The 25891-nt window shown below is 33.1% G+C and overlaps 3 protein-coding genes and 1 long non-coding RNA gene across 5 annotated transcripts; 2 read left to right on the forward strand and 2 right to left on the reverse strand.

Moving 5' to 3' along the window:
* Window positions 1-4394: 4394 nt before the first annotated feature.
* On the reverse strand, window positions 4395-7046 carry LOC109189849 (60S acidic ribosomal protein P0). Its single transcript, XM_019340474.1, has 4 exons — window positions 6584-7046; window positions 6280-6348; window positions 4784-5275; window positions 4395-4678 (listed from the first exon to the last, which is right to left on the reverse strand). The coding sequence occupies exons 1-4, from the start codon at window positions 6839-6841 to the stop codon at window positions 4529-4531; spliced, it is 969 nt and encodes a 322-aa protein (XP_019196019.1). The 5' UTR covers window positions 6842-7046; the 3' UTR covers window positions 4395-4528.
* A 2282-nt stretch (window positions 7047-9328) lies between these two features.
* LOC109189838 lies at window positions 9329-12285 on the reverse strand. Its single transcript, XR_002055643.1, has 4 exons — window positions 11897-12285; window positions 11688-11767; window positions 11199-11258; window positions 9329-9592 (listed from the first exon to the last, which is right to left on the reverse strand). It is a non-coding gene; the product is annotated as an uncharacterized LOC109189838 (long non-coding RNA).
* A 5072-nt stretch (window positions 12286-17357) lies between these two features.
* Window positions 17358-20436, forward strand: LOC109189808 (syntaxin-31). 2 transcript variants are annotated; one of them, XM_019340437.1, is made up of 6 exons: window positions 17358-17684; window positions 17821-18071; window positions 18157-18302; window positions 18976-19014; window positions 19232-19429; window positions 20056-20175. In XM_019340437.1, the coding sequence occupies exons 1-6, from the start codon at window positions 17459-17461 to the stop codon at window positions 20084-20086; spliced, it is 891 nt and encodes a 296-aa protein (XP_019195982.1). In that variant the 5' UTR covers window positions 17358-17458; the 3' UTR covers window positions 20087-20175. The 2 variants fall into 2 exon arrangements, with proteins under 2 accessions (XP_019195982.1, XP_019195981.1); XM_019340436.1 differs by having other exon boundaries at window positions 17359-17684; window positions 20081-20436.
* A 1610-nt stretch (window positions 20437-22046) lies between these two features.
* On the forward strand, window positions 22047-24315 carry LOC109189832. The gene is made up of 9 exons (XM_019340459.1): window positions 22047-22111; window positions 22450-22571; window positions 22661-22757; window positions 22830-22938; window positions 22980-23101; window positions 23209-23341; window positions 23452-23739; window positions 23831-24055; window positions 24145-24315. The coding sequence occupies exons 1-9, from the start codon at window positions 22047-22049 to the stop codon at window positions 24313-24315; spliced, it is 1332 nt and encodes a 443-aa protein (XP_019196004.1).
* Window positions 24316-25891: the final 1576 nt, after the last annotated feature.

Genomic DNA, 25891 nt, shown 5'->3' on the forward strand with positions numbered 1-25891 from the left:
TTAAGGGACACTTACCTTTCAGGGTACAATAATATTACATTAATTATGCATTTTAAATTTATACGAGTAGTCTTTGTCTATATTTATTCATCAGCATGACTTGTACCACAAATTATTATCTAATACAGCAAATAATTATATCAAATAAATAACTAGTAGGCTTTCCTAGCAATTAATTGATACAACTATTAAAATAATTTAAAAAAATATTTAATACTCAAATGCATAAAAATTATATAACAAAAATAAATAAATAATCTCACAGCATAATCAATTTCGTGACTTCAATTTACTAAACTAACCTAAAGAAAATTAGCTTCGCAGAGACATTAATAACAACTTCAAAGAAAGAAAAATTAAGATAATCTAGAGGAAGAAGAATCGCCCCCTCAAGAGAAATTTTTCACTATTTATACACCTCTCAATATGGACTCAAGTCATTTTCTACCACCCACTTCCTGTAGTTCCGCGTAGGAAGAGGTCATCGCCTAAGCTCAAACCGCTCATAGTGGACATTTGCGCTGTGATTGACGAAGTGCTTCCTGTTTTTTCGCTGTGCCGCACGTCCCGTACGTAGGAATGAAACAAATGTTTAATTTGTTTTGCAATCGTTATACCGTGCACCACGGCGCACATAGCACTGTGTACCTCGCACCTCCCAAAAGGTCAAAATGATGTCGTTTTGTTAAGTTATGTAGGGTGTTGACGCGATTATGTACATTATGTTATACAATTATGTACATTTTTTTATACGATTATGTACATTTTTTTTATACAATTATGTACATCCGAAACAAGAAATTTATGTGTATTATGTTAAGAGTTTATGTGTATTATTTATTATATTAGATTATGTATATTATCTTTTCAAAAAAGAATATGTGTATTTTGTTATACAATTAATCAATTATGTACATTCTGTTATACAATTATGTACATTCTATTATACAATTATGTACATTTTTTAAACATGAATTTTAAAATAAAAAAAAAAAATTAACAGCGACAAACAGAAAATGAAATTTCCAAAAAAAAAAAAAAAAAATACAAAACGACATCATGCGCCCTGGTGCACGATATAAATTGCCTTTGTTTTGTTGCTAAGAGTTGGTCCAATATAAATCACTAATGAACTTGAGCTTACTTATATTAAATTAAAGTAACTAAAGAGTTTACTAATAGCTTATTGTGCTCAAAACACATTATTAACTAGAGGAATAAGGTTTAAATTGTCCACCGAATGTAACCTGAAAGTGCAATTAGGCCACTAAATGAAAAAAAAAATAATATAATTAGATCACTAAACACTCCAAATGTATGCAATTTCACCTGATAGCAAGTTACCATAATTGCACTCTTTTCGTTTATGAAATGAATAGTAACCTGCTATCAGGTGAAATTGCATACATTTGGAGAGTTTAGTGGCATAATTGCACTCTTTTCGTTTAGGGACCTAATTGCACTTTCAGGTTACCTTGGCTAATTTGGACCTTATTCCTTAACTAGATAAAATATTTATTTTGCTTATTAATTATTAAACTCCAAAAAGAAATAAGTATTATCTAATAGTAAATAATTAATAAAATATATTATAAAGATGTACATAAAATAAGAGTGCAAAAATGTCTATCAACAAATCTAAGGGCTATGCAATTCTTTCAACTTTCTCACAACCATTTGACATGTCAAATCCTAGCTTTCTTGAAAGACTTCAAACTTTTACAGAATTTGAATCTTTCCTACAATGAGTTTGAAGGAGCAGTCCTAACCACTGGAATCTTCAACAACACAAGATCTGTTTCAATTGCAACAAATAAAAAGTTCTGTGGGGGTATACTTGAGCTGAAACTTCCTGAATGCAATATTACAAAGTCCAAAAAGAAGAATTTAGAAGGTTATTTGAAAATAGTAATTCCTATGATTTTTGGGATTGTTGGGCTAACTGTTGTAGTGTTTATTCTCTGTCGTAGATGGTTATGGTTAAGAAGACAAAGAAAATGACCCTTTCTTAATTTGATAGAAAACTCAATCTTAAGAGTGTCGATCATATCATTCCCTCTTCAAGTGCACTAATGGGTTCTCTGAAGAAAATTTACTAGGAGTTGGTGGTTTTGGAGCTGTATATAAAGGATCTTTTAATCATGATGAAACCGTTGGAAAAAATAGCATTAAAATGACATTTTGAGTTATTATTTTGTGGTACAAATATATGTGGGATCCATTTCTGATTTGGGTTGGGTCAAAGTAGATTCGGGTTCTTCGTAGTGAGACAAAGAATTTGATATAATGTACGCTCAAAATGGATAATAAGTGAATGAGAAATTGATTCTCAAAGTGAACCTATTTGAGAGAAGTCAAATTAAGCTGAGAAAGCTTAAAACTTAAGATTAAACTTAATTAGTGTGACAACACGAGTTGTCAAGCTTGAGAATAAGCTTTTGGGAAGCTTAATTAATGTGCTAATTTGTTAGCACGAATTTGGAATTGGGACGAAAGATGCCTGCAGAAGCTTTGGTTTCGGTGCCTTTGTTTTGGAGCACGAAGTAATACTCTTTGGCTTAGGCTCTTTTCGTGCTCCTTTCATAGGAGCAGCACGAGTTAATGCTATATGCATTGATTCGTGCTGCACCATTTCGGTGTTTGCGGACCACTAGAGTGTGGTTTTCTATCCCAATTTCGTTCAACCTTCAGGTTTGTACGGACTTCTCGGTCACTCAGATATTTTGAAACGGGTCATTATAGTCGGTACGAACTAATCGGATATTAAGTCCGTGACCGTTAATATTATTTCTATAATAAGTACGACCGTTTCAAACATTATAATTCAATTATTAAATTGAATTTATGTTGGTTAATGTGTAATGCTGATGCTATTAAGTACCAATCTCATATATAAACATGTTGTGGGAGCAACCTTTTTGAGAGAGTGATAGAGAGAAAGTGAGAAACAACACAAGAACACACAGAAATTCTAGTTTTCCTCTCAAAACTCTGCTCCTACTTCATTCTTGAAGTTGTGTTCTGCATGTGCTCTTGTTCGCCGGGTTCGTTCCTTTGGGTGCTCAAACGTCGAACCGTAGTACGTTTTATCCTGGGAAGCCTAGGCCACAACGCTACTAGCACTTTTGGGGAGTGGCAAATAAAGTTTTAAGGAAAAAGGCAATTCACCTAACTCGTACTTACCATCTTTCTTCCTCTCCTTTTTTGTTTTGGATTATGCTCTAAGCAAAAATCCTTTCTACTTTCTTGTTGATTGAATTGTAATATGATAATAGAATTTCCAACAGAAACCCATTCCTCGAGAAAAATGCAAATGAAACATCGTAAACTCAATTGCAATGGAAGTGGAACTAACCTTGGTGCTCTGTTCTTGAGTTAAAGCTGCATCTTGAATTCATTGTAGAAATGGAAGTAGGATCTATGATGGTTTGCTTTATCGGATCGTAATTTCAGAACGATTAATTTAATTTAATCCTATCTTTGTTAGTCCATACCAAAACAATTCTGAAATTTCTTTTTGCTTTTACAGTTTTCAAAAGGTATTTATACATATTTTTAAAAGGTATTTGCAGATAATATATACTCCAATTACGATATCAATATTTAATTTAATGGGAACCTTATGAATTAGTTGCATTTTAGTCTCCAGGAAAACACTGAGATTGAAGAGAATAGGGCGTAAAGTTTTTCTCAAAGGATAAACATTCTCATGGATGTGGCATCTGCTTTAAATTATCTTCATAATGATTGTTAACCTGCAATAATCTATTGTGATCTAAAAACAAGTAATGTTCTCCTTAATGAAAACACGACAACACATGCAAGTTATTTTGGAGAACGAGGAACTGTGGGTTATGCATCACCTGGTAAGTATAGTTATTACTTATTAGCTTATAACAAATATAGTTATTAGCTGCATTAATTGATTGTAAAAAAAGTGTTTGGTAAAATAATTGTTACCCGATTACATACAAAATTATTTTTTCAAAAAAATGTCAAAATTAACTAATAAAATAATTATTTTACCAAACAAGACCTACACCTATTATAAATGACTCTACTACATGTAGAACCAAATCTTACTCCCTTAAAGTTACTTTACATGGGCCCGTAGAAAAATCATTTTTCAAAGCAAAATATGCCTTTCGAAGAAGGCCATCAAAAGCAAGTAATGTATATAGACATGTATCTTTGTGACTAATCTAGGATATACTCACTGGGAGGAAACCAACAAATGAGTTGTTCCAAGATGGATTAATATCATATTTCTACAGAGGATAAGGAACTATTGAGTAATGAGTACATGAAGATAACAAGCATCAAAATGGCATTTGGGCTTGACTACAACTTAAGGTTTCATTTTGATAACAGGAATAAAGAGGACTTGTCTCAAATATCCAAAAACAGACAATAAATAGATGAGAAAATTAAGGAGTTCATATATCTAATTAAAAAGCAAACTTTGTCTAAAACATATAATCTCCAGCACAACAAAAACTAGAAATCCATCAAACTCAAAGCATCAAATTTAATCATCAAACAGACTAAAACCCATTTCATCCTCAGATTCTTCTTCTGGCTCTTCTTTCTTCTCCTCGGCAGCAGCAGCAGCTGCCGGGGCAGAGCCAGCAGCAGCAGCAGCAACTGGAGCAGCAGCAACCGCAAACTTGGAAGGATCCTGCATAATTAACAAAGTAATTCATCAACATAGGAAGGAAGCTGGAATACAAAATCTCTAGCAATAGAACAGTGACAGGTAATTGAAAAAAGTATATATACAAACCTTGAGATACTCCTTGACTTTATCAGCCAGTGGGAAGGAGTAATCTGTTTCAACGGCAATAGAAAGCACATTCTTGTAGCCATTGATAAGCATGTGGGGAGCAGCAGCCAGTGTGGGGTAAGAAATAGCCAGAGAAAGTGAAGTAACCATTGAAACACCCAGGGCAAACTTCTCAAGCAGGTCATCCTCAGTTAAATCAAGCACCTCAGGGCTAAAAACAGAACCATTATCATAAACGGAGAGCACAATTAGACCATAGGAAAATGGCCTGATCCCAAGTTTTGCGAGCAAGGCAGCCTCAGAGGATCCCACTTTATCACCCTTCCTGATAAGCTCCACAGGGGTGATAATTTCAACAGTACCCTTGTTAATCTTAGTGGGGATATTCAGCACTTGGAAGAAAGAGGTCTGAGAGGGATCAAGACCAGTGTTGCCTGGTGGGACAACAACATCAATTGGAGCAACCAGACCAACACGAGCAGGAGCACCAACCTGATAACATCAACCAAGAATAATAATTTTCAAAAGAACTATAACAAAGCTGCAGTATATAGAATTAACAAAGTAACTGAGCAAATAATGTGAAATTGAATACAACACTAAGGGGGCGTTTGGTTCAAGTTATATAACATAACCAAGGGAATGTGACATTCCAAAGCTCACATTCCTATGTTTGGTGCACATTATCTCAGGGAATCTAACATTCCCCAGGAATGTCACATTCCCTCCACATAGGATTTTGAAGGGAATGTGATTCCCTTCAAAATCTTAGGTAATGTAAGATAACCTTGGTTATGTTAGTTTATTATTATTATTATTATTATTATTATTATTATTATATATAATTATTTTTGTAATTATATATATTTTTATTTTTATTATGTTATGTTAGCATATAAAATAATTTTGTTTCTCAAGTTCAAGATTTTAGTTAATATTTTAAAATCATGTAATTATATATGATACCGTTATCTTATTTATTTATTTTAATTTTTAAATTTATTAAAATATATGAAAATATGTTAAGGATATTATAGTGTGTATAAAAGATAACCCTAAACCAAACATGATTATATTACATACCCCAATTTTAACCAAACATAGGAATCTAACATTCCCAGTAATCTAACATTCCCAGCAATCTAACATTCCCTAAGGTAATCTGACATTCCGTGAACCAAACAACCCCTAACAGAATAATTATCTAATTATCAGAAAAACAATGTCATATGAAATCAATCAGGTAATTACACAAGAGAGACCAATAATAGGATGCTGATATTGACAAATTACAGATGCAAGAGCAAAGTAACATAACATTTATTAATGCAAAATATAATAATTCACTGCAACCAAATAATGCTTCTAAATCATCTTTAGGAAACAAGAAAAATTATTATTCATACATAGCATATTGCATTACAAAAAGAAAGAATCAACAACACTCAATAAACCACAATTAACAAAAAAAAAATGCAGCAGTGTATTAAACTGACCTTGTATTTTGCAACCTCCTCACTCACTTCCTTCAAATCACCCTTAGTGAAAATCAATCCAACATTACCCTGAAAACGAAACACAATTCCATAAATTAAGCAAAATTTATCCACCACAACACTTAATAAGCAACACGAAGCAAAAAGTATAAAACGAATCTCTGTAATATAAAAATACTTAACTCGAAGCTTCAAACATACAAACTTAAAATGTTATAACCTCTATAACTATAGCATTATACAACTAAGAAATAATAAAGCAACAATATATGTAGTTCCCGAGCAATAGAACAAGAACACTTACAACCAAGAGAGGGATGAGGTTGAGGATGGCGGTGTTTCCAGTATTCTCGGCGTGAACACGAATGCTACGCTTGATCATGGTGTTCTTCCCCATCAACACCACAGAGTCGCCCCTCAGCCCCTTCCTGATGTTCTGGAGCTGATTGCTGCCGACGTTATCGGCGACGGCAATCAGGATCTGAGTGTACTCATCGAGAAGCTGGCAGAGCTTCTGGTCATAAGCGATCTTCTTCTGGGCCTTAGTCTGCTTTACCGCCATTGATACAGTTAGAAGATAGTCAAAAGTACAAACACTCCTAAAACCCTAAGTTTTACAGAAAAATCTAGGGCCAAGACAGACAACAACACTGTCAAGGCGGACAGCTCGGAGCCGTCGCTTTAACCTAAGGTTTTTGAGTCGGAAAGCTGGAGAGGAAGAAGGAAGAAAATGGCTTGAAAGTGCGCACAGGAGAATGAAGCGGAAAGATAAGCGAATATATAGTGGAAGAAATGAAGACCTAATTTCAACGGTAGAGATTCGTTTGTTAACCCCAACGGTAGCGATTAAATCTAGGTTATACTGATGGGCTGGACGTTTGTTTTGTGCCCTGGGCTGTATCTTTTATGAGTGGTCCGTATTTACAGCAATTATAGTGTGGACCGCGGTCCACAGTTTCATTTGCCCTGTATTTACAATAGTTATGCTGTGCAACCGAATGTACCATGCGCATGGTGTCTATGGTTCAAAATGATGTCGTTTTGATTAAAAATGTGCGTCCCACTTTAAAAAAAAAAATCAGGTTCGACTCTCAGCAATAGTATTATTGTGGATATATAATTATGAAATTGTGGATATATAGTTATGAAATTGTGGTTATATAGTTATGAATTTATGGATATTTAGTTCATTCATTGTGGATATTTAGTTCATTCATTGTGGATATTTAGTTCAATCATATATTGTGAATATTTAGTTCATTCATTGTGGATTTTTACTTCATTCATTCATTCATTGTGGATTTTTACTTCATTCATTCACTGTGGATATATAGTTATGAAATTGTGGATATATAGTTATGAAATTGTGGTTATATAGTTATGAATTTATGGATATTTAGTTCATTCATTGTGGATATTTAGTTCAATCATATATTGTGGATATTTAGTTCATTCATTGTGGATTTTTACTTCATTCATTCACTGTGGATATATAGTTATGAAATTGTGGATATATAGTTATGAAATTGTGGTTATATAGTTATGAATTTCTGGATATATAAAAATGCTATTGCCGGGAATCGAACCTGATTTCTTCTTTAAGTGGGACGCGCGTTTTTTAACCAAAACGGCGCTGTTTTGCAACCGTATGCACCTTGCAAGGTGCATTCGGTTGCACAGCATAATTTGCGCTGTATTTAAAAGTAGGCTTAGGCCCAAAAGTGTATGTTACAGGATTATACTATCAAATAATCTATATTCAGTACACAAATAATCTACTTTGAATATATTAAAAATGTATATTGTATTAAAAATATACATTATTTGAGTACTAAAAATACATTATTTTGTATAATATACATTCAGTACACAAATAATATTTTTTATATAAAGAAGCTAATTCATTAATCATAAGTTGAAACGTTTACAATAAAGATCGATAAAATGATAAAACGTTCTTTACAGTCAGACATAGAAACAACTTTTCTAGCAATGCTACAAGAAACTTGAATCGCATACTGTTTTACAATATTGAAGTTGAATTCATTGGAGGAACTTGAAGCTTCTTTGATGTTGTTAATGATCTGGCTACCCAATACTGACTCTGTTTGAGAAGTATTGTATACCACCTGAGTATCTATTGCAACTCTTATGTCCTTAGACAATATCTCCATTAATGTGAACTGTATATCATAGTTCAGATTTTCTTCGATGAGATAAACATAAGTCATGACCAATTAAGGTGAAACGATTTAATTGGTCATGACTTATGTTTATCTCATCGAACAAAATCTGAAGTTTCACCTTAATGAAAAGAGAACTCACCAAATAAACGAGAGGAAAAAACTCGTCAGATAACCAAGAGGAAAAACACATATATGCAAAAAATAATAATAATAATAATAATAATAATAATAATAATAATAATAATAATAATAATAATAATAGTGAACAAAAACAAACAGATAAAAGCAGTGCGAAAAGGAGTGGAGATTGAGGGAGAGGGATAAAGGCGGATAGTGGCTGTGGAGATGGAGGTAGACGGATGAGGGAAAGGGGAAGTTAAAACAAGTGGCTAAGGCAGAGGAGACGGTGGAAATCGAACGGAGGAGACGGTGGAAATCAAACGAAGAAGCAAGGAGATGGCAGCAAGGGAAAGCAAGGTTGGGAGATGGTGACAAGGGACACCGCCTCTGCTCGTTTCGCGGAGGTGCCTGAAGATGGAAACCCTAGTGCAGAGAGAGAAAACTGTTACACTCCCAGTACCTCAAATTACAAATAATGTATTTTTAATATATTAAAAATGTACATTTTGTTATGATTCACACATTGCTGTGTAGACCATGGTCCACTCAATAATTTGCATCTATATTACAAACTTACAATATATGACATTTGTAACCCTTAATAATCCTCCTTTTTTTTTCTTTCAAACATATATATCTATCTATCTAATGCCCCTTTGAAACTCGTATTTATAATTTGGGAATTGGTTACTGTAACACCCTCTTTTTCTTAAATTTACTTAAGCAACTAAACATTTAAAAGATAAACTAAACAGCGGAAATAAACTTAATAAATTAACTTTAAGGGAGCGTCACCGCCACAAACACCCTTCACGGTGATTGCACAGGCTAGGGTAAAACTAACAAACAAGTCCAACTAAAATCGAGAATCTAGGGGATACAACCTTGGTGTTCAACACCATCAAAACATAAGTTTACTACAATTCATCAAACGAGTTTAGACTACAACATCATTCTAACTAGTCTAACTCGGAGCTCTCCCTCTCGAACCTACGAGCTCGAACCACCTGAAAGGGGTTAACAAATAAACAAGTAACAAGCAAACCCGTTAGCACGAAGCTGAGTATAACGCCACTCAACCATGTAAAGTAAGTACAATATATACTTTGGAAAACAAGGTTCCACATTCTTTGCTCAAGCAAGTTTAAACACTTAACATACTTTGGCGTAACTTCTAGATGCTTGCAACTTAATACTCAAATAGGCATACTTAAACATAAACAACTCATCACATTCTCATCTTATAAACAATCTAAAGCTTCTCAAATAATCAAAATTCTCATGCTTTCTCCTATAAATCAAATATGCAACTCATGCTATCAGGTACTTCTCATGCAATCTCGTGCAAGATATATCAATAGACAATCTCGTGCTACTACTCATGCAATCTAGTGCAAGACATATATAAATAAGCAATCTCGTGCTACTTCTCATGCAATCTAGTGCAAGATATATAAAAAAAAATATAGATATACTGTCACACTCTAAAAAGAATACTTTTTTGTGGAGGTTTATAATGTCATAAATGACTTGCTTTTCTTTTCTTTTCTTTGAGTCTCAATGACTCTCTTTCTTTCTCTTGAGTCTCTTTTGACTCACTTTCTTTCTCTTGAGTCTCTCTTGACTCACTTACTTTCTCACACTCGTGGACGGTTTAGGGATTCACAATGGTGTGAATTAACCCATTGGGAACTGCGTATAGCCGACCCAATATCTCCTCCCGTCCACAGAACCAATCTAGTGGTCCTTTTTCTCACTCTGTGGAATCAGGTATCGAACTATCAGTGTGCACACCTCCTGACCAGGATTCCAAGCCTGGCGGGCAGTTTCCAACCTCTTAGTAACGTGAGAATACGCCTCGTTACTGATTATCGGATCGCAATTGTCCGAATCTTCTTCTTTTACTCCGAAAGGACATAGTCCAAACGGGTCCTCCAAAAATACTGTTTTCCTCACCATAGATATATATAGATAGATATATCACTCATGCATCTCAAGATATGCAAATACTCTTCTCATGCAATCAATGTACATAACTTCTCAGCTAAATCTCAATATGATAAGATAACGGATCTCTACATGAATATGAGATTTTAGAAAATATATTTAGGCTCACATTGGCCTCTTATGCACATTTTTAAAACATGACATGCTCAACAATGCCATTTACTGTGAAATGATGCTTCTAACTTGTATTTACTGTGAAACTCAACAATTTTATAAATCATGCTTGCTACTCAAAACTTAACAATTCATTTCAATAAACACTTAACAAGTATTTAACATGCTATTGGAACTCAAGTTGCTTCAAGGAACTCATTTACTGTAGTTTAACCTTCAATTTGAACATGCTCTATACCCTTTCAATAATCTTAACTATAATAAAGCAGAATGGTCTGGCCAAAATTTATGGCTCTAATTCCCGCCTAACAAATACTATGCCGTTGGGGTTAGCCTATTCCGTTCTAGCGTTTATTGTTATTAACTTCTGGGCGGCTGATTTAAATTGAGACTCTTCGATTCGAGGATTATTTTGTATTAAACATTGGTACTATGAAGGCTGTTGATGGCATTGATCCAGCACATAAATATTGTGAGTGGTAAGTCACATACCTATTGTGAGTGGAGATCGAAACATTAGAGCATGCATTATCATAAGTATTGTTACTCAGCCTGCATAAAAGTGCATATTAAAACAATGTCCAGTTAAAGAGAGTGGAATTTTGGATAAATGTGTAGACTGTACAAGGATATTGAATTAAGTGTAAAATAAGATTATGAATTAACTTAGAATAGTACGTGTTAATGTGAACTTGAATCTGGACTCTGCATCCATATCTAATGTGAAACAGTGAGGCAGTTACAAAGACCAAATTTTGATCATTGATTACAAAGAGGAGATTAAAGGGAGACATAGTGTAATGGAATCACAGCTGAAAGACTTGGCAGTGAGATCTAAGTAAGTATCTTAAGTTTATCATTCAAGGGTTACAACCCAACAATTGCAGTTAAATGAATTGAAAATGGTATATTATATGAACTATTTCTGGAATTGAAAATAAATTAACTCAGAAAAATATGAGTACCAAAAGTATTTTGTACCTGTGAATGTCCAGCTCTCTGTTTCAAATCTTACAGATCTGACTGTACTCAAGATCTGACATGCATGAGTTCGGTCTTTCCTATACAAACAATATCGGAGAGAAATACATTAGTCACAAGATATTACTGAAAGCATAGAACTGAATTTCAGCCAGATCAAACGAGAAAATCAATCAGTAAATAAACACTGAAATCGAAAAGCGCTAAACCACAATTAGTTTTTCGTAGATCTCCCAGTCTTCCGTCTGTAGTCGTTCTGGGTTGATTTTGGGTTTGTAGATATATGATACACTGCTGCAATGATTGGGTCAATCTACTAAGATCGCCCAAATTTTGACTTCAACGTAGCACATGTAATGATCGTGTTCGAACTCGGAGAAATGGATTAGCTGAGATTGCTCGATCAATCTGCGAATATCACTTTTTCGATACCGAAATGTGTCGGAGAAGGCAAAGCGGAAGCACAAAAATGAGGAAGATTATGGATGAGAGGAGGCGTGGTTTCTAGAATCTACGACACCCTTCTCATCTTACGCGTGTGCAGTTGTAGCAGACATCCAAAATCTAAAAAAAGGCAAATGTATATTTGTTTGTGTTGGTGAGACCCAACTTCGTGAGTGTGTATATATATGCTATTATTTTAATTGGATTATTATAGTAATCATAATTGTAATTACATGTTACATTGTAAAATAATTGTTATAGTTGTAATATTATGAATAAAATAATTATTAATAGTACTCTTTAATTTTAATATATTATTATTTATTTACATATTGAATCACCAACGTAAATCAAAGCATTTTTAAAGTTTTGAGAAAATATGGTATTGAGTAAAAGTTTAACTATTATAGTATACTTTAAAGTTTTACGGTATATAGTATGTTTGTGGCCACCAAATGGTAACCAACTCAAATTTGCTTGAGTGTGTACATACACTACACATAAAATGAAATTAATAATCGTATTTGGCTCTGTAAGCTATGTCATTTTTTTTGTATAAAATAAAAAAATAAAAAAAAAAAGAAGAAGAAAGAATCAGTTTTAATGTAGTAATGTATATTTATTATTAATTCTTTTTCTAATAATTCATTTGTTAATTGTAGGAAGAACAATTCTAAAGATAGCATTCATGTTGATGTTGTTCCAATTTTAGACATTAAAAAAATTCCCGACGAGAATAATGTTTTAGTCCAATCATTTCGCAATGCCAGGACACATATTGAAGCAAATTTACGGGTTGAAATAGAGATAGAGACTAATTGGTAAACAAAATAAACAACTAATATTGTTTACAAAAAAAAGTTTTCAAGAATATGTAATTTGAATTTTGTTTATCTAACATTAATATTGATTAAGTATTTTTACTTTGGAATAATGCTTACAAACATTTATTAGTACACAATTCAATTCTTTACAATAAAATGCTACTTAATATATTCAATTGTTTAATATTTTTTTAACATCCTTTTATTTTTGGTATCAACAATATAAATACTTATAATTATTCGACATTGTAGTCATATCGCGCATCACAAATACTTATATATCTTTAGTTATAACATATATGTTTAGATTTTCATACCGTGCATCGCACGGGTAAAATACTAGTGCTAAACAATAGCAGACAACTCAACCAATCATATAAACATTTTTGGCATGCTTTTCTATCCAAACTTAACACATAGTGTTCATGCTTCTCTACTTAATCAATCAAAAGATAACAAGCTCAATACCCTGTCCAAAACGACACATAGCTGAGCCACAAGGGCCCGACCACTACACAGAGAACTGTCAACGGACCTAGGGGCGGGGCTCCTCTAAGCCCGCCCACTTGCCAGCTCTAGGCAACGGTCCCCTACTAGGGTCGCTACCTAGGCCCGACTGGCCACGGTTCTAGCCAACGGTCCCCTTGTTGGGCCGTTGGCTGGGACCGGTAGGTCTACTGGTGCACACTGCCTGTGCACCAGATGCCTCCTTTTCTCCTGCAAACACTTCTCAAACAAAACTAACTCAACCAACACATCAACAACACATTATAGATCATCTCAAAGCTCAAACACAACATTTATTTAGCATTTCTATTCATTTCTACTCACTAAAGACTTCACAGAGTCTTGAAAAAGAGATTGGGAGTCCATGGGTTATACCTCTTGTTGTCTCTTCTTCTTGCTCTTCTTCCTTGAGTCAAACTTAGCATCTACTCTACTCAAACACCATTCCATTCACCATCTAGACACCTCAAACAACAACACAAGCCAAGCCTAGCAAAACTCAGAGATTGAAAGCTAGGATGGAAACCTTAAGGAAAAGAGGTGAAGGGGTGAGATGAAAAGCTTACTGTGTTGTTTTTCTTCTACTTGGTAGACAAGAATTTGGGAAGGCAAAGAAGAGATCAGGAGAAGACAATGTAGCTAAAGAGATAATTTATAGGGTCCAAAACCCTAGGATAAAAGTCAATGATTGGTTGAGGGCAAAGTGAGAATTTTACTTGTTGCTATAAAGATCAGACAAAAGCTTGAAAGCTTGTGGTCCACCTTGCATCATGGACCAAAGGCTAGAATTGCTATTTAAAATACTTTGGCGTTGAAAAAGGAATTTACCCAAAAAGGTTTATAGATGAACACTTGTTTTAAGCTTCTCAGAACTCTCCCGATTTCACTCAGATAGATTTCTCAGTTCAAAACGTGGCACGCAATGTACCCGGAAAATCAGGATATTGGAATTAAATCCAATCTTAGTGTCGAATTGAATTTTTAAAAAAATGGCTCAAAATATAATATTCAACACTGCTTCTTTTGTAAAAATTTTATAGAATGAAAATTGACTATTTTGAATTTTCTTAAAACCGAATTTATAAAATAAATTTTGGATTTTCACAGTTACTCTAGTAAAAAAAAAAATGTAAAACTAAGAGCTTGAGAATTAGTTGCTTTCGTAAAAAATATGTGAAAGTGAGAGGTACGGCCCAAGTTAGCCCCTCGCAAGGTAGTTTCGTATCACATGCTCAACAAGGCACTAAGGCGCAAATTATGTAGTTGACTCGTGTCCATAATGCATTGTGGACACGAGTCCAAAACGACGTCGTTTTCAGGGAAAACGCGTTATTTCAGTTAAAAAAAAAAAATTTGATTTTGTCTCGCCGTTAACAGCGTTATTCGTTTGTGCCATTATGAATGTACAGTTATGGCATTATGAATGTACATTTATGGAATTATGAATGTAAGTTATAAACTTATGAACACAGAGCTATGATATTATGAACTTACAATTATGAACATATAGTGATAAAATTATGAACATAGAGCTCTAAAATTGTGAACATCGAGCTTTGAGAATTACGATTTTACAGTTATTGCATTATGAATGTACAGTTACAGAATTATGAATGTACAGTTATGCAATTATGAATGTATAGTTATGAAATTATGAACACAGAGCTCTGACATTATGAACTTACAATATGAACATATAATGATAAAATTATGAACATAGAGCTCTAAAATTGTGAACATAGAGCTTCGAAAATTATGAAGTTACAGTTATTGAATTATGAATGTAAAGTTACGGAATTATGAATGTACAGTTATGAAAGTATGAATGTACAATTATAGAATTATGAACATAGAGCTCTGACATTATGAACATATAGTAATAAAATTATGAACATATACTCCTATAATGAAGTTCTAATTTTTTTTTTTTAAAAAAAAAAAAAAAAGATAACAATGCCTAACGGCACTGTTACCCGTGTCCAGCATGCATGCTGGACACGGGTCCATAGCATAACGATTGACACTAAGGGGGGTGTATTCAATCATGACTTTCATAGAGTTTTAAAAACTTTTATGAACTTTAAAAGTTTGGAGGTATTCAATTCAAACTTTTAGACAGTCTTTAAAAGTTAGGCGGTATTCAATTAAGATTTTTAAGGAGTCTTTAAAAGTCGTGTGGTATTCGATTAAGACTTTTAAAGAATCTATAAAAGTCATGTGGTATTCAAAAAGTTATGAACTTTTGTAGACTTTATAATTTTAAGACTTTTGTAGACTTTTCCTTGTCAAATATAAATAGGTGAAATCCAACCATCAACCCCAAGATTTCAAAATTTTCTTTCTAACAACTTTGAATGTTTTCTCTCTTAATCTAAACTCTATTTTTTCTCCTCCTATCTAAATTCAATAAAATTATTATTTTTCTTCATTATCCTATATTTTCCTCATACATAAACTCTACCAATTTTTTTCTCTCTCCTAAACTTTACAATCTTCATCTAAAAATTCGAAATAATATTATTTTTACTTCATTATTATGGCTTGTTTATATTGATTTTTATTTTTTCTATGAATTTTTTATCCCTAACTTTCTCTAATTCTCCCTAAATACATGAACAAAGCAAATTGTTCATCGTCAAATTTTAGTATATGTTTCATAATATTCATATAAATACTTATATACTTTGATTTTTATTCTTTTTATGTTTATATTCGTAATATATATATATATATATATATATATATATATATATATATATTAACAACATGTTACTACGAATAGCGAACTACTATTCGCAACAACAATTTGGCCGGGTTGCAAACAGTAGCACCTTGTTGTTGTTCGCAGTCTCAAATTGTTATTGCAAATAATAGTTCTTTGCACGATGTCTAGCAATATATCAAGTATAATTTTTTATATATATTATTAATATTAGATTTTTTTTTATGAAACTTGTAACTATATTTTTAAATATTTATTTGATCAATTCTTTTATTATAAATTTTATTGTTCAATATTGTTATAAATTTCCAATGAAATAGTTTTTTTTTTTTTTTTGTTAATATTTATTAATAATATATATATATAAGTAATTAGCATTTTTTTGAAGAATAAGTAATTAGCATTTTTTTTTGAAAACAAGTAAGTAGCATATAAGTCTTAGCATACTATGGATAAAAATAATAATGTTGAGTATGTTGATATGAGTGAAGAACTATATAATAAGAAGAATTTTATGATATATTATAAATGTTTTGTAAGAAAATTATAAATAATAAGAATCAAAATCATTGAAAGTTTGTAAGGATGTATTCAATTTAGAATTTCAATGACTTTTGTAGACTTTTTAAAATAAAAAGTTGATAAAAGTCTATGAATGTTTCTTTATATAGACTTTTATAGAGTCTTATAAAGTTTTAAAAAGTTTTGAAGGACTCTATGAAAGTCAATCAAAGTTTATTAAAATCTATCATTTTAAAAGTTTTTAAAACTCTACAAAAGTTATGATTGAATACACCCCCTGAAGTAATATAACGCGGGTGATTAAGTAGCCCAAACACAGTGTAAATCTCCGCTCACTTTTGACCTGTCTCTTATTGATTTCGCATACAACTCTCTTAAATTCCATGTCTTTCATATTTAGAACATCAAATTCTCCCATTCTTTTTACTTTGTACTCCACCCCTTCAATATCTCGAGCTCAATCTTTCAATATATATATATATATATAAAATGTAAATTGTTAAAATTATCACATTCATATTCACAATGATAAATTGAGCATGAATCAAACTTTAGTGACTAAATTCAGTCATGTGTCAAACTTTTGGGGTCAAAATGAGAATTTCTCCCAACTGCCAGGCCCACCGTAGTGACGTAGTACCGACAACGATGACGTTACACCCCGCCATTTCCCTGAATCTAGGACTTCCAAGCTTGCTCGAAATCGCTCACAAACTCACTGAGTCCATCTCTCAACTGTCTCAGCGTCCTCCATGACGTCCACCGGATATCGAGATCGGACGTCGGAGTTCTTATCCCTGTCAAAAACACTGAAGAAGATCGGAGCAACTCCACCGCCAAACCAGCACCAGAGCGACGCCGTTTCGTCCCCCTCACAACCGCCGCCGAATCCGGACCGATCCGAGTTCAGTAAGAAAGCTTCACGAATCGGGCTGCGGATTCACCAAACTTCGCAGAAAATCGATAGGCTCGCAAAATGTAAGCTCCTTTGATCCTTTCTCCGCCTCTCACTTGTGATTGGACTGAAAATTAAACCTGCTTGATACTTGTTCTATCAATATAATATGCAGATTGCTTAAGAGTTTATAGAATTGATTTTTGCATTCTAATGCAGTGGCGAAAAAATCATCAATTTTTGACGATCAAAGCAAGGAGATTCAGGAATTAACAGCCTTGATTAAAGATGAAATCACGGGACTTAATGTAGCAGTTTCCGATTTGCAAACGCTTCAAAGTATTGAGATTTCTGATGGAAACTATTCTCAAGATAAAATTGTTCATTGTAATGCTGTTTGTGATGATCTTAAGAGTAGACTTATGGGTGCCACAAAACAGTTTCAGGATGTGCTAACCACTAGAACAAAGGTGCTTATTCCAATTTGAAATACCTAACTTACTACTCCTTTAGATTTGCCCTGAAACTATAGTGCTTGATATCTTCTTTTTGCAGAATATGAGAGCACACGAAAACCGGAAGCAGATCTTTTCTACGAATGTGTCAAGAGAGAACCCTTTAAGGCAACCAACATCTTCTGTGACAGAGCCACCCCCTTGGACAACCTCACCTTCATCAGGTGGTATTCTGCCTTCATCAGTGTAAGTGTGCTTCTCATTTGGGGCGTTTTGATAGATGCAATTTGATTATCGGGACAAGTTTTCCATTGACACTAGAGTCTCAGACTCTTAGCTATTGTGGTTAGCAAATAGTATTAAGTGTATTAGTGCTTGAGTTGTAACCATTCAGCTTTGCAGTATGAACTTTTTTCCTGATAGATTTGATCAGTAATTAACTAGTTATCACGCTTCCTTGATTTCACGCATAGAATAACTAGCTTCTCAAGTTGGTCAATTTTGCCTATATTGTTACTTCATGAAATGTGTGTGCTGTATTGCATGGAAGAGTATCATACCTTGAGGTTTCTTCAATTTGTTTTGTGAGATGTGCCTAATTAATTTTCAGTGCTCATTCTTTGAAGGCCTTCTGTTTCTCATTTTTGCTTCTTGATTTTGAATTGTGATACATGCATGTTTTTGTGCTTTTTAGCTTTGGGTATAGAGCAACCTTAAATCTCCATGCCAGCTGTCCCACCCTAGGATTAGTCACTGTGTCCGACAGTGGAAACCCTGGGTTACATAAAAAAAAAAGTGCTTTTGCAGCCTTAAACACTCTAATGTTGTACTTCATGGTCATGCTAATTCATCCATCATATGCTCGTCAATATCTTTTCTTCTAACTTTCCTTCTTCTATCTCATTTCTGAATATTTCAGACCGCCTGCTAATGGAGTTCAAGTTGGCAACCAACTAAGGTGTGTTCCCTTGTCCATATAAATTAGTGACCTTCCAGATGTGCTAAAATAGCCCCAATAGATGTCGATGGCTTATACTATAACATTATTTTGCATACTTCCACACCATAGTATTGATGTTATGGATTTTCCATGATTGAAAGCTTCTTTGTACAATCCTGAAATTTAGTGTTTCACACACGCTTCTCTAAGGATTGATGAGAAATTTTGCATGCAGACGAAGGCTCGCTACAGACAACACTCCGTCCCATCAAATGGAAGTGTCCATGATACAACAGGTAGTTCCAAGACATGAAAGTTACTCACAGAATCGAGCGGTTGCTCTTCAAAGTGTGGAATCCACAATTTCGGAATTGGGTGGGATCTTCACAAATCTTGCTACAATGGTCGCACAGCAAGGGGAACTTGCTATAAGGTTGTGCTTCATTTTATTTCTCCATGTTCACATTTATGATTTAGGAAGTTTCATTACTCGTTTCCCTTGCTGTTTTGTTGCAATGAGAGAATTAGGGGAGAAAGGAATTGTAATTCCGTGGGAATAGAATAAGGTGGGAATAAAGTAGGATTCAAATTCCATTGTTTGGTAGGCAATAATAGAATTACTGGAAATTTCAATTATAGTTTTTGGTATATATAAGAATTGAAAGGGAATTAATATAAAGACCAAAATGCCCGTTGCAATATGGAAAGATGGAGGACTATTAGGGAGGGCAATTTGGTCTTCACACTACAAACTTTCTTCCCATTTATTATGGAATTGCAATTCCTAGGGGGGATGTGGGTTTTGCAATTCCTCAAATTTGATGAATTGTAATTCAATAGAATTACAATTCCTCCCAACCAAACTCCAGAATTTTCCACTTCTTGGAATTAAGTGGGAAAGGAATTGCAATTCCTCTCTACCTCATTCTGGATGCTCACCATCCTGTTCAATGCCCTTAATCATAACTGTTTGCAAAGCAGAAATTACTCATCTGACTATCCTAGCATGATAAGGTTGTCATTTTACTCATCTCTTCTTAGCATTCTCATTTGGGGCAATATATTGCCTGGTGAACATGGACAGGATTGATGACAATATGGATGACACGCTGGCAAACGTTGAAGGTGCGCAGACTTCTTTGTTGAAGTACTTGAACCAAATATCATCAAACAGGCAGCTTATGATCAAGATATTCCTTGTTCTGATATTCTTTTTGGCATTATTCATCTTCCTGGCTTGACTGTAGTTAAGGTAAAGTGTGGAAACACTGTAATTTTTGCATCTGGAAATACACTCTGATGCCATGCCATAGTCCAACATTCTGTAGAATGGTTTCTGTCAATTGGTTGAGGTAAAAGATAAAGGGTTTGTATGCAGTTTTGTGATACAGTTCTCACATTGATTCCTTCTTGATCTGAAATGCATGTTTTTCCAACAAAGTTATATATATAGTCTAAAAACAGTGTTACACAGTTCAATTTGAATACAGAACTAATGACACAATCGGGCAACTTCATTTAAATTAGTCGAACGGTTGGCCTGGTATTTTGGTAATCATAAGGTTACAAGTTCGAGCTGTTGCCCCCACGAGGTTACAGTTTGACTCCCAGCGAGGTGGCCTATTGGTCTACCTTCTTGTAGTCGTTTGACAGTTAAAGTCAAAGCAAAGTTTCTTTTGTCACCCAAAAAAAAGAAGAATTTTTTTTTTTCCTATTAACCATAACCAGAATCATAATGGAATTTCTATAGATATAGACCAAGATCAATTACGGGAGCTCATAATATAATTTTTTGTAATTTTCAGAACATCTGATCAACCTTCAAAACTACCAAACTTCCATTTGTTGATCTTATGACGACGTTTTAATTCAACTACTAACATCCTTTATCCTTATTTGCAAATTCAAATCGTTAACAGCTAATAATTAATCGCAAATTTTACTAAACATATTTTGAACAAAAAAAACTCATACAAACCAATTGCTCAAATAATCTATAGCCAATACAATTCAGTTCCCAAACAAGACTGGATATATATCCTATAAAGTAAAACATCATTTGATAGATAACTTTTGTGTTAACTTTTCTTGGAATTTTTAGCATAAAATGTCATAGAAAGTGGCTATTTTGTGGTACAAATATATGTCAGATTAACTTACGATTTGGGTCGGGTCAAAGTGACTTCGGGTTCTTCGTTAAGACGAAGAGATTGATATATTGTACGCTCAAAACGAGTAATGGGTGAATGACAAATTGACTCTCAAAGTAGACCTATTTGAGTTGGTGATAATGATGATTTTCACACATCTATCAAGTATCAAATCACAGTATAAAGTTTAGATATCGTTGAGATGACTCTTGTAATGTTAGGAATTGATGCAAAGTGGAGTTAAGCACAAGCTAAAACTACCCTTTTAGAAGCTAGACCTATCTATAAAGAGTTTGATTGATATAATTAAGCAAATAACAAATAAACAAGTAAAACAAAGGACCGGGACTTGGTTGATTCAAGTTAAGATGTCAAATATATATTATCTATCATTATAATAAAGCACTAAGTTTCTGCCTAAACCAAACTCCCGCCCAATTAAAACGACGTCACTTTAGGTCCACAAAAAAATATCTACACTAAATGGTGCTAAACAAAGCTTAACGCGTGCAATTTAATTGTGCCGGCTACTTTTTGGTAATACCAAGTAAAATAAATCAATTTAAATAGACTTCTAATAATTACAGACTTCTAAAGACAGTGTTCATATTAAACACTGCTTCGAAAACATATTTCTCAAATCTAAAATAAATAAATATAAATAGACTCATACTAAAGTGACTTAATGATTTAAATGTCTGATCACCATGCTCTTGGAAACTGAAAGGTTGACAGCACCATTCATACTTCCAAGATAACATTCAAGATTTTGAAATCCATAGTTTTACATTCTATATAAGCCTCTGTCGATGGAGACATCCACTCCCAACTTCACCATATCTGCAGTTCGTATCACCTGCCAATTAGAAAAAAGAAAACCAAAATATTAGCAAAGAAACCATGCCAATGTATGGTGCTGTAAAAGACATTGGCCCTCTCGATAGGGAGAAAGCAATAAGAGTCAAGTGTGTTAGATGCTACGAAATAGCTTAAAACAGAGGGTCTACAGAGATCAAGAGTCGAGAAGTGTTGGTCTGTGATAAAGAGGTATTTTAGTTCACTGTTTAATATTTTAGTTTACTGTTTAAGCTTTAGGCTTTACACAGATTTATGCTCTACAAATGTTTTATTTATTTTACTAATCTTATGTGCATGGAACTTTCATTCATTTGAACATGCAAAACAATGATGTCAAAAAATACAAAAATATTTTCATAGAAGGGAAGCTCTATTCAGTCAAAATTTTTTTGGTGTTCACCCACTATTATATGTACAAAACTTGTGATCACAAATATATGATCAGGCTGAACTATAAGACTCATGTAAAGGCAATCAAATCCAAAGGTTTTCCTACTAAGATGTTTCAGCTAAAAACCTATGACTCTTTGAAAGACCATACTCAAGTCAATGACAAGGTGTTGTTTGGTAAGTATTTTGTTCTTATTTTTGCTATTTTTCATTCAACTATTTTTGTTTTATTTGGTCTACTATTTATTTATTATGTGTTGATACAGATTTAATGGGCAGAGTTGTCGAGATCCATGCTCCTGTTGACAAAATCATAGGAGGTAGACCCGCCAAACTCCTAGACTTTAAAATGGTTGATAATGAGTAAGTTTCATACTAACAAATATGTTCCTATATTTCTAATGATTATATTCTTTCTAACACACTTGCCTATAGGAGAAATACCTTACAGTGCACTGTGTGGGACAGTCATGTTGGTGCCATGCTACCATACTATGATTCTGGTCTTAAAGAACCACTAATTTTGGTTCTTCAGCTTTGTCGGGTAAGTTATAATGATAGATTATTCTTTTACATTATTTCTAGGTTTTCCATTGTTCGTTAACATCTATCATGCTAATAGGTGAAATCAGAATCACTAGCTGCTATGATGCTACCCAACTTCATTTGAATGCATCTTACCAGGAATTTGCTGATTTTAGGTCTCAGTAAGTGCCTGAATTTTTTTATTTTTTTTTATTTTTTATCTACACTCTATATTTTCTAAACTATTGTATCAGATATTTATACAACTGTGTATTAATTTTACCTATAGGTTAATTGCTTCAAACAGCCCTTTACGCAGTATCAGTACTGCAACAGTGCTGTCTCAATCAACAGGAATTGATGACTTCGCCAGTGGTGCTTTGAGTGTAACTATAGTAGCTGATCTATTGAAAAAGAAGCAGGTTAGACTCTATACTTATAAAAACCATGAATACAGTCCACAAAACTGATTATAGATTTAATAAGCTAGATTACATAAGACAGAGCAACCAAGTGATATTTTGTATGGCAGAATGGGGAATTCTATGTACCTGCTGAAATTGTGGCGATTGAAGGTTCTTTTGGATGGATGTACATCTCTTGCATGTCACCAGGATGTAACAGAAAGCTTTATGAACAAGCAGGTGATCTGATTTGTACAACTTGTGATAAGAAGTATAAAGAAGGCATGGCAAGGTATCAGGTCAAAGTTATTGTTCTAGATAAAGGTCTAGGAGATGCTCCCTTCCTTTTATGGGATAGGGAGTGTTCTGAATTAGTTGGTATCCCAGCACACAGTTTGTACACGAAGTATAATAAGGTAAAGTTACATTACTATAAAATTTAACACATACATATAAAGTCTTTTTGTATTTGTCTTTTTTAAAAGTATGCTATTTTGTGTATTTTAGGTTTCTGACATTCCAAAAGAATTTGAGTCCTTAGTTGGTATGAGAATGGTATTTAAGATATCATTAAAAATGGAGTTCATGAAGGGAGCTAATTCAGTCTACACTGTTATGAGAGTTCTAAGGGATGAAGCCTTAGTCTCAGCATACTGTTCTAAACTGATTGAAGACCAAGACAAGGACTTGATATCAAAAATGATAGATGAGGACGAGGAGGAATCAAATCAGGTTGTTATTGTTACTAAAGTAAAAACAATTTTTACATTTTTAATCCTATGTTTGACATGTTTTGGACTAAACTTTATTTTAATATACAGGAAGCTTCTAATGGAGACAATGAGGTCAACAGTCCATTAAGTATACAGCAGTCTCAAAGGCTAGACAATGAACCTGAAGATTCTAATGGTGTGAAGAGATCGCTTTTGGACCAATTCTCCTCCTCTAGCAAGAAGGGAAATACTGTTGTTGTTAAACAGGAAAAACTTTAAGATCTGGGATATTACAGACTATTATCACATTAGTGTGGTTTTTATCTTTTTAAACTAATCGCTTGCCCTGCTCAATTTCACTGTGTTTGTGCTGAACAATTTCAGTTTGTTTCAATCTATAATTAGACTCTTTGCCTTTGTTATTTACCTATGATTTCTTTTTATAAACATTCATAAATATCTGTTTATTAGTTTATATTGTTAGATATATGAAAATGTATGCAGGACAAGAAGGAAGGAAGCAAGCAAACAATGTAAGAAGGAAGCAAACACAATCACAATCAGTTAAGGAAGCAAACACAGTCAACCAATGTACCACACAATGGTTTTCAATTCTTAAATTATAGCCATATGCTAAATGTGTATCCAAGTACTAAGTCTGTATTTTAAATTATACTCTATCTAATGTAATAAAACTCATTATTTACATTGTATACAGACTGCTATTTTACTTTAAAACTCACACAATTTAAATATCATCATTAGCAAACTACCAAAAAAGAGAAACATCTCACAATAGTAAAACAGTAACACTTCACAGAGAACATTTAATCAATCAAACACACCAATGATGTAATTAAAAAAACTAAAATTTAAAGTAATCAAATATACATTCACTTTATAGATAGTCCTACATTCTAGACCTTTAAATCAACATTACTTTAATTTAGATATAGACTTGGTCAAGTTAAAATGTAATTAAACTTTAAGGATAAAATTCTAACCAAAATAATATATTGATCAGAGTATAAGTATATAGTCCTATATTCTACACTTTTAAATGAATAGTACTTAAAAATTAAAATTGACTTGGTCAATTAAAAAGTAGATAGTCAATTTTATACCTAACTCAATTAAACCCTAAACCAGCAATAAAAACAAATTAAAGAAAAAAAAAATAGAATTGCTGTGTATTTTGGTCTCCCTAATTTGAAAATAAGAATAATATGCATTTAGGTCTCCCTAATTTGAAAATAAGAATAATATGTATTTACGTCTCCCTGATTTGAAAATCGGAATAATATGTATTTCTCAAGAAGTAACTAAAACATACAATAGCATAGTGTCAGTATATAGTATTAAAAAAAAAAGTATACTATAGCTTGCTAAAAATCCAATGTAATTAACATTGTCATAACTACATTTCAAACCTTAGTAAAAAGAATATATTACTTTAATTTAGATATAGACTTGGTCAAGTTGAAATGTAATTAAACTTTAAGGACAAAATTCTAACCAAAATAATAGATTGATCAAGAGTATAAGTAGATAGTCCTATATTCTACACTTAAGGAACATTACTTAAAAATTAAAATTGACTTAGTCAATTGAAAAGTAGATAGTCAATTTTATACCTAACTCAATTAAACCCTAAACCAGCAATCAAAACAAATTAAGGAAAAAAAAGTATTTGATTGCCAAAAATTTAGTTTAAACAAAGTTAGTGTTGAAACTCAGAATACTATGTATTTAGGTCTCCCTAATTTGAAAATCAGAATAATATGTATTTCTCATGAAGTAACTAAAAACATACAATAGCATAGTGTAAGTATATAGTATTAAAAAAAAAATATAC

The sequence above is a fragment of the Ipomoea nil genome, unplaced genomic scaffold, assembly GCF_001879475.1.
Source record: "Ipomoea nil cultivar Tokyo-kokei standard unplaced genomic scaffold, Asagao_1.1 scaffold1564, whole genome shotgun sequence".
Lineage (NCBI taxonomy): Eukaryota > Viridiplantae > Streptophyta > Magnoliopsida > Solanales > Convolvulaceae > Ipomoea > Ipomoea nil.

What these genes read in the sequence shown, in the direction of transcription:
- LOC109189849 (XM_019340474.1), bottom strand. Translation starts at nt 6,841, where the DNA reads ATGGCGGTAAAGCAGACTAAGGCCCAGAAGAAGATCGCTTATGACCAG. An exon ending in ACCTCATCCCTCTCTTGGTT is followed by an intron (nt 6,349 to 6,583) that starts GTAAGTGTTCTT and finishes TTTCGTTTTCAG; the next exon opens with GGTAATGTTGGATTGATTTT. An exon ending in AAGTCAAGGAGTATCTCAAG is followed by an intron (nt 4,679 to 4,783) that starts GTTTGTATATAT and finishes TTAATTATGCAG; the next exon opens with GATCCTTCCAAGTTTGCGGT.
- LOC109189808 (XM_019340436.1), top strand. Translation starts at nt 17,459, where the DNA reads ATGACGTCCACCGGATATCGAGATCGGACGTCGGAGTTCTTATCCCTG. An exon ending in TGCTAACCACTAGAACAAAG is followed by an intron (nt 18,072 to 18,156) that starts GTGCTTATTCCA and finishes TTCTTTTTGCAG; the next exon opens with AATATGAGAGCACACGAAAA. An exon ending in CAAGGGGAACTTGCTATAAG is followed by an intron (nt 19,430 to 20,080) that starts GTTGTGCTTCAT and finishes GAACATGGACAG; the next exon opens with GATTGATGACAATATGGATG.
- LOC109189832 (XM_019340459.1), top strand. Translation starts at nt 22,047, where the DNA reads ATGCCAATGTATGGTGCTGTAAAAGACATTGGCCCTCTCGATAGGGAG. An exon ending in GAGAAAGCAATAAGAGTCAA is followed by an intron (nt 22,112 to 22,449) that starts GTGTGTTAGATG and finishes ATATATGATCAG; the next exon opens with GCTGAACTATAAGACTCATG. An exon ending in ACGAGGAGGAATCAAATCAG is followed by an intron (nt 24,056 to 24,144) that starts GTTGTTATTGTT and finishes TTTAATATACAG; the next exon opens with GAAGCTTCTAATGGAGACAA.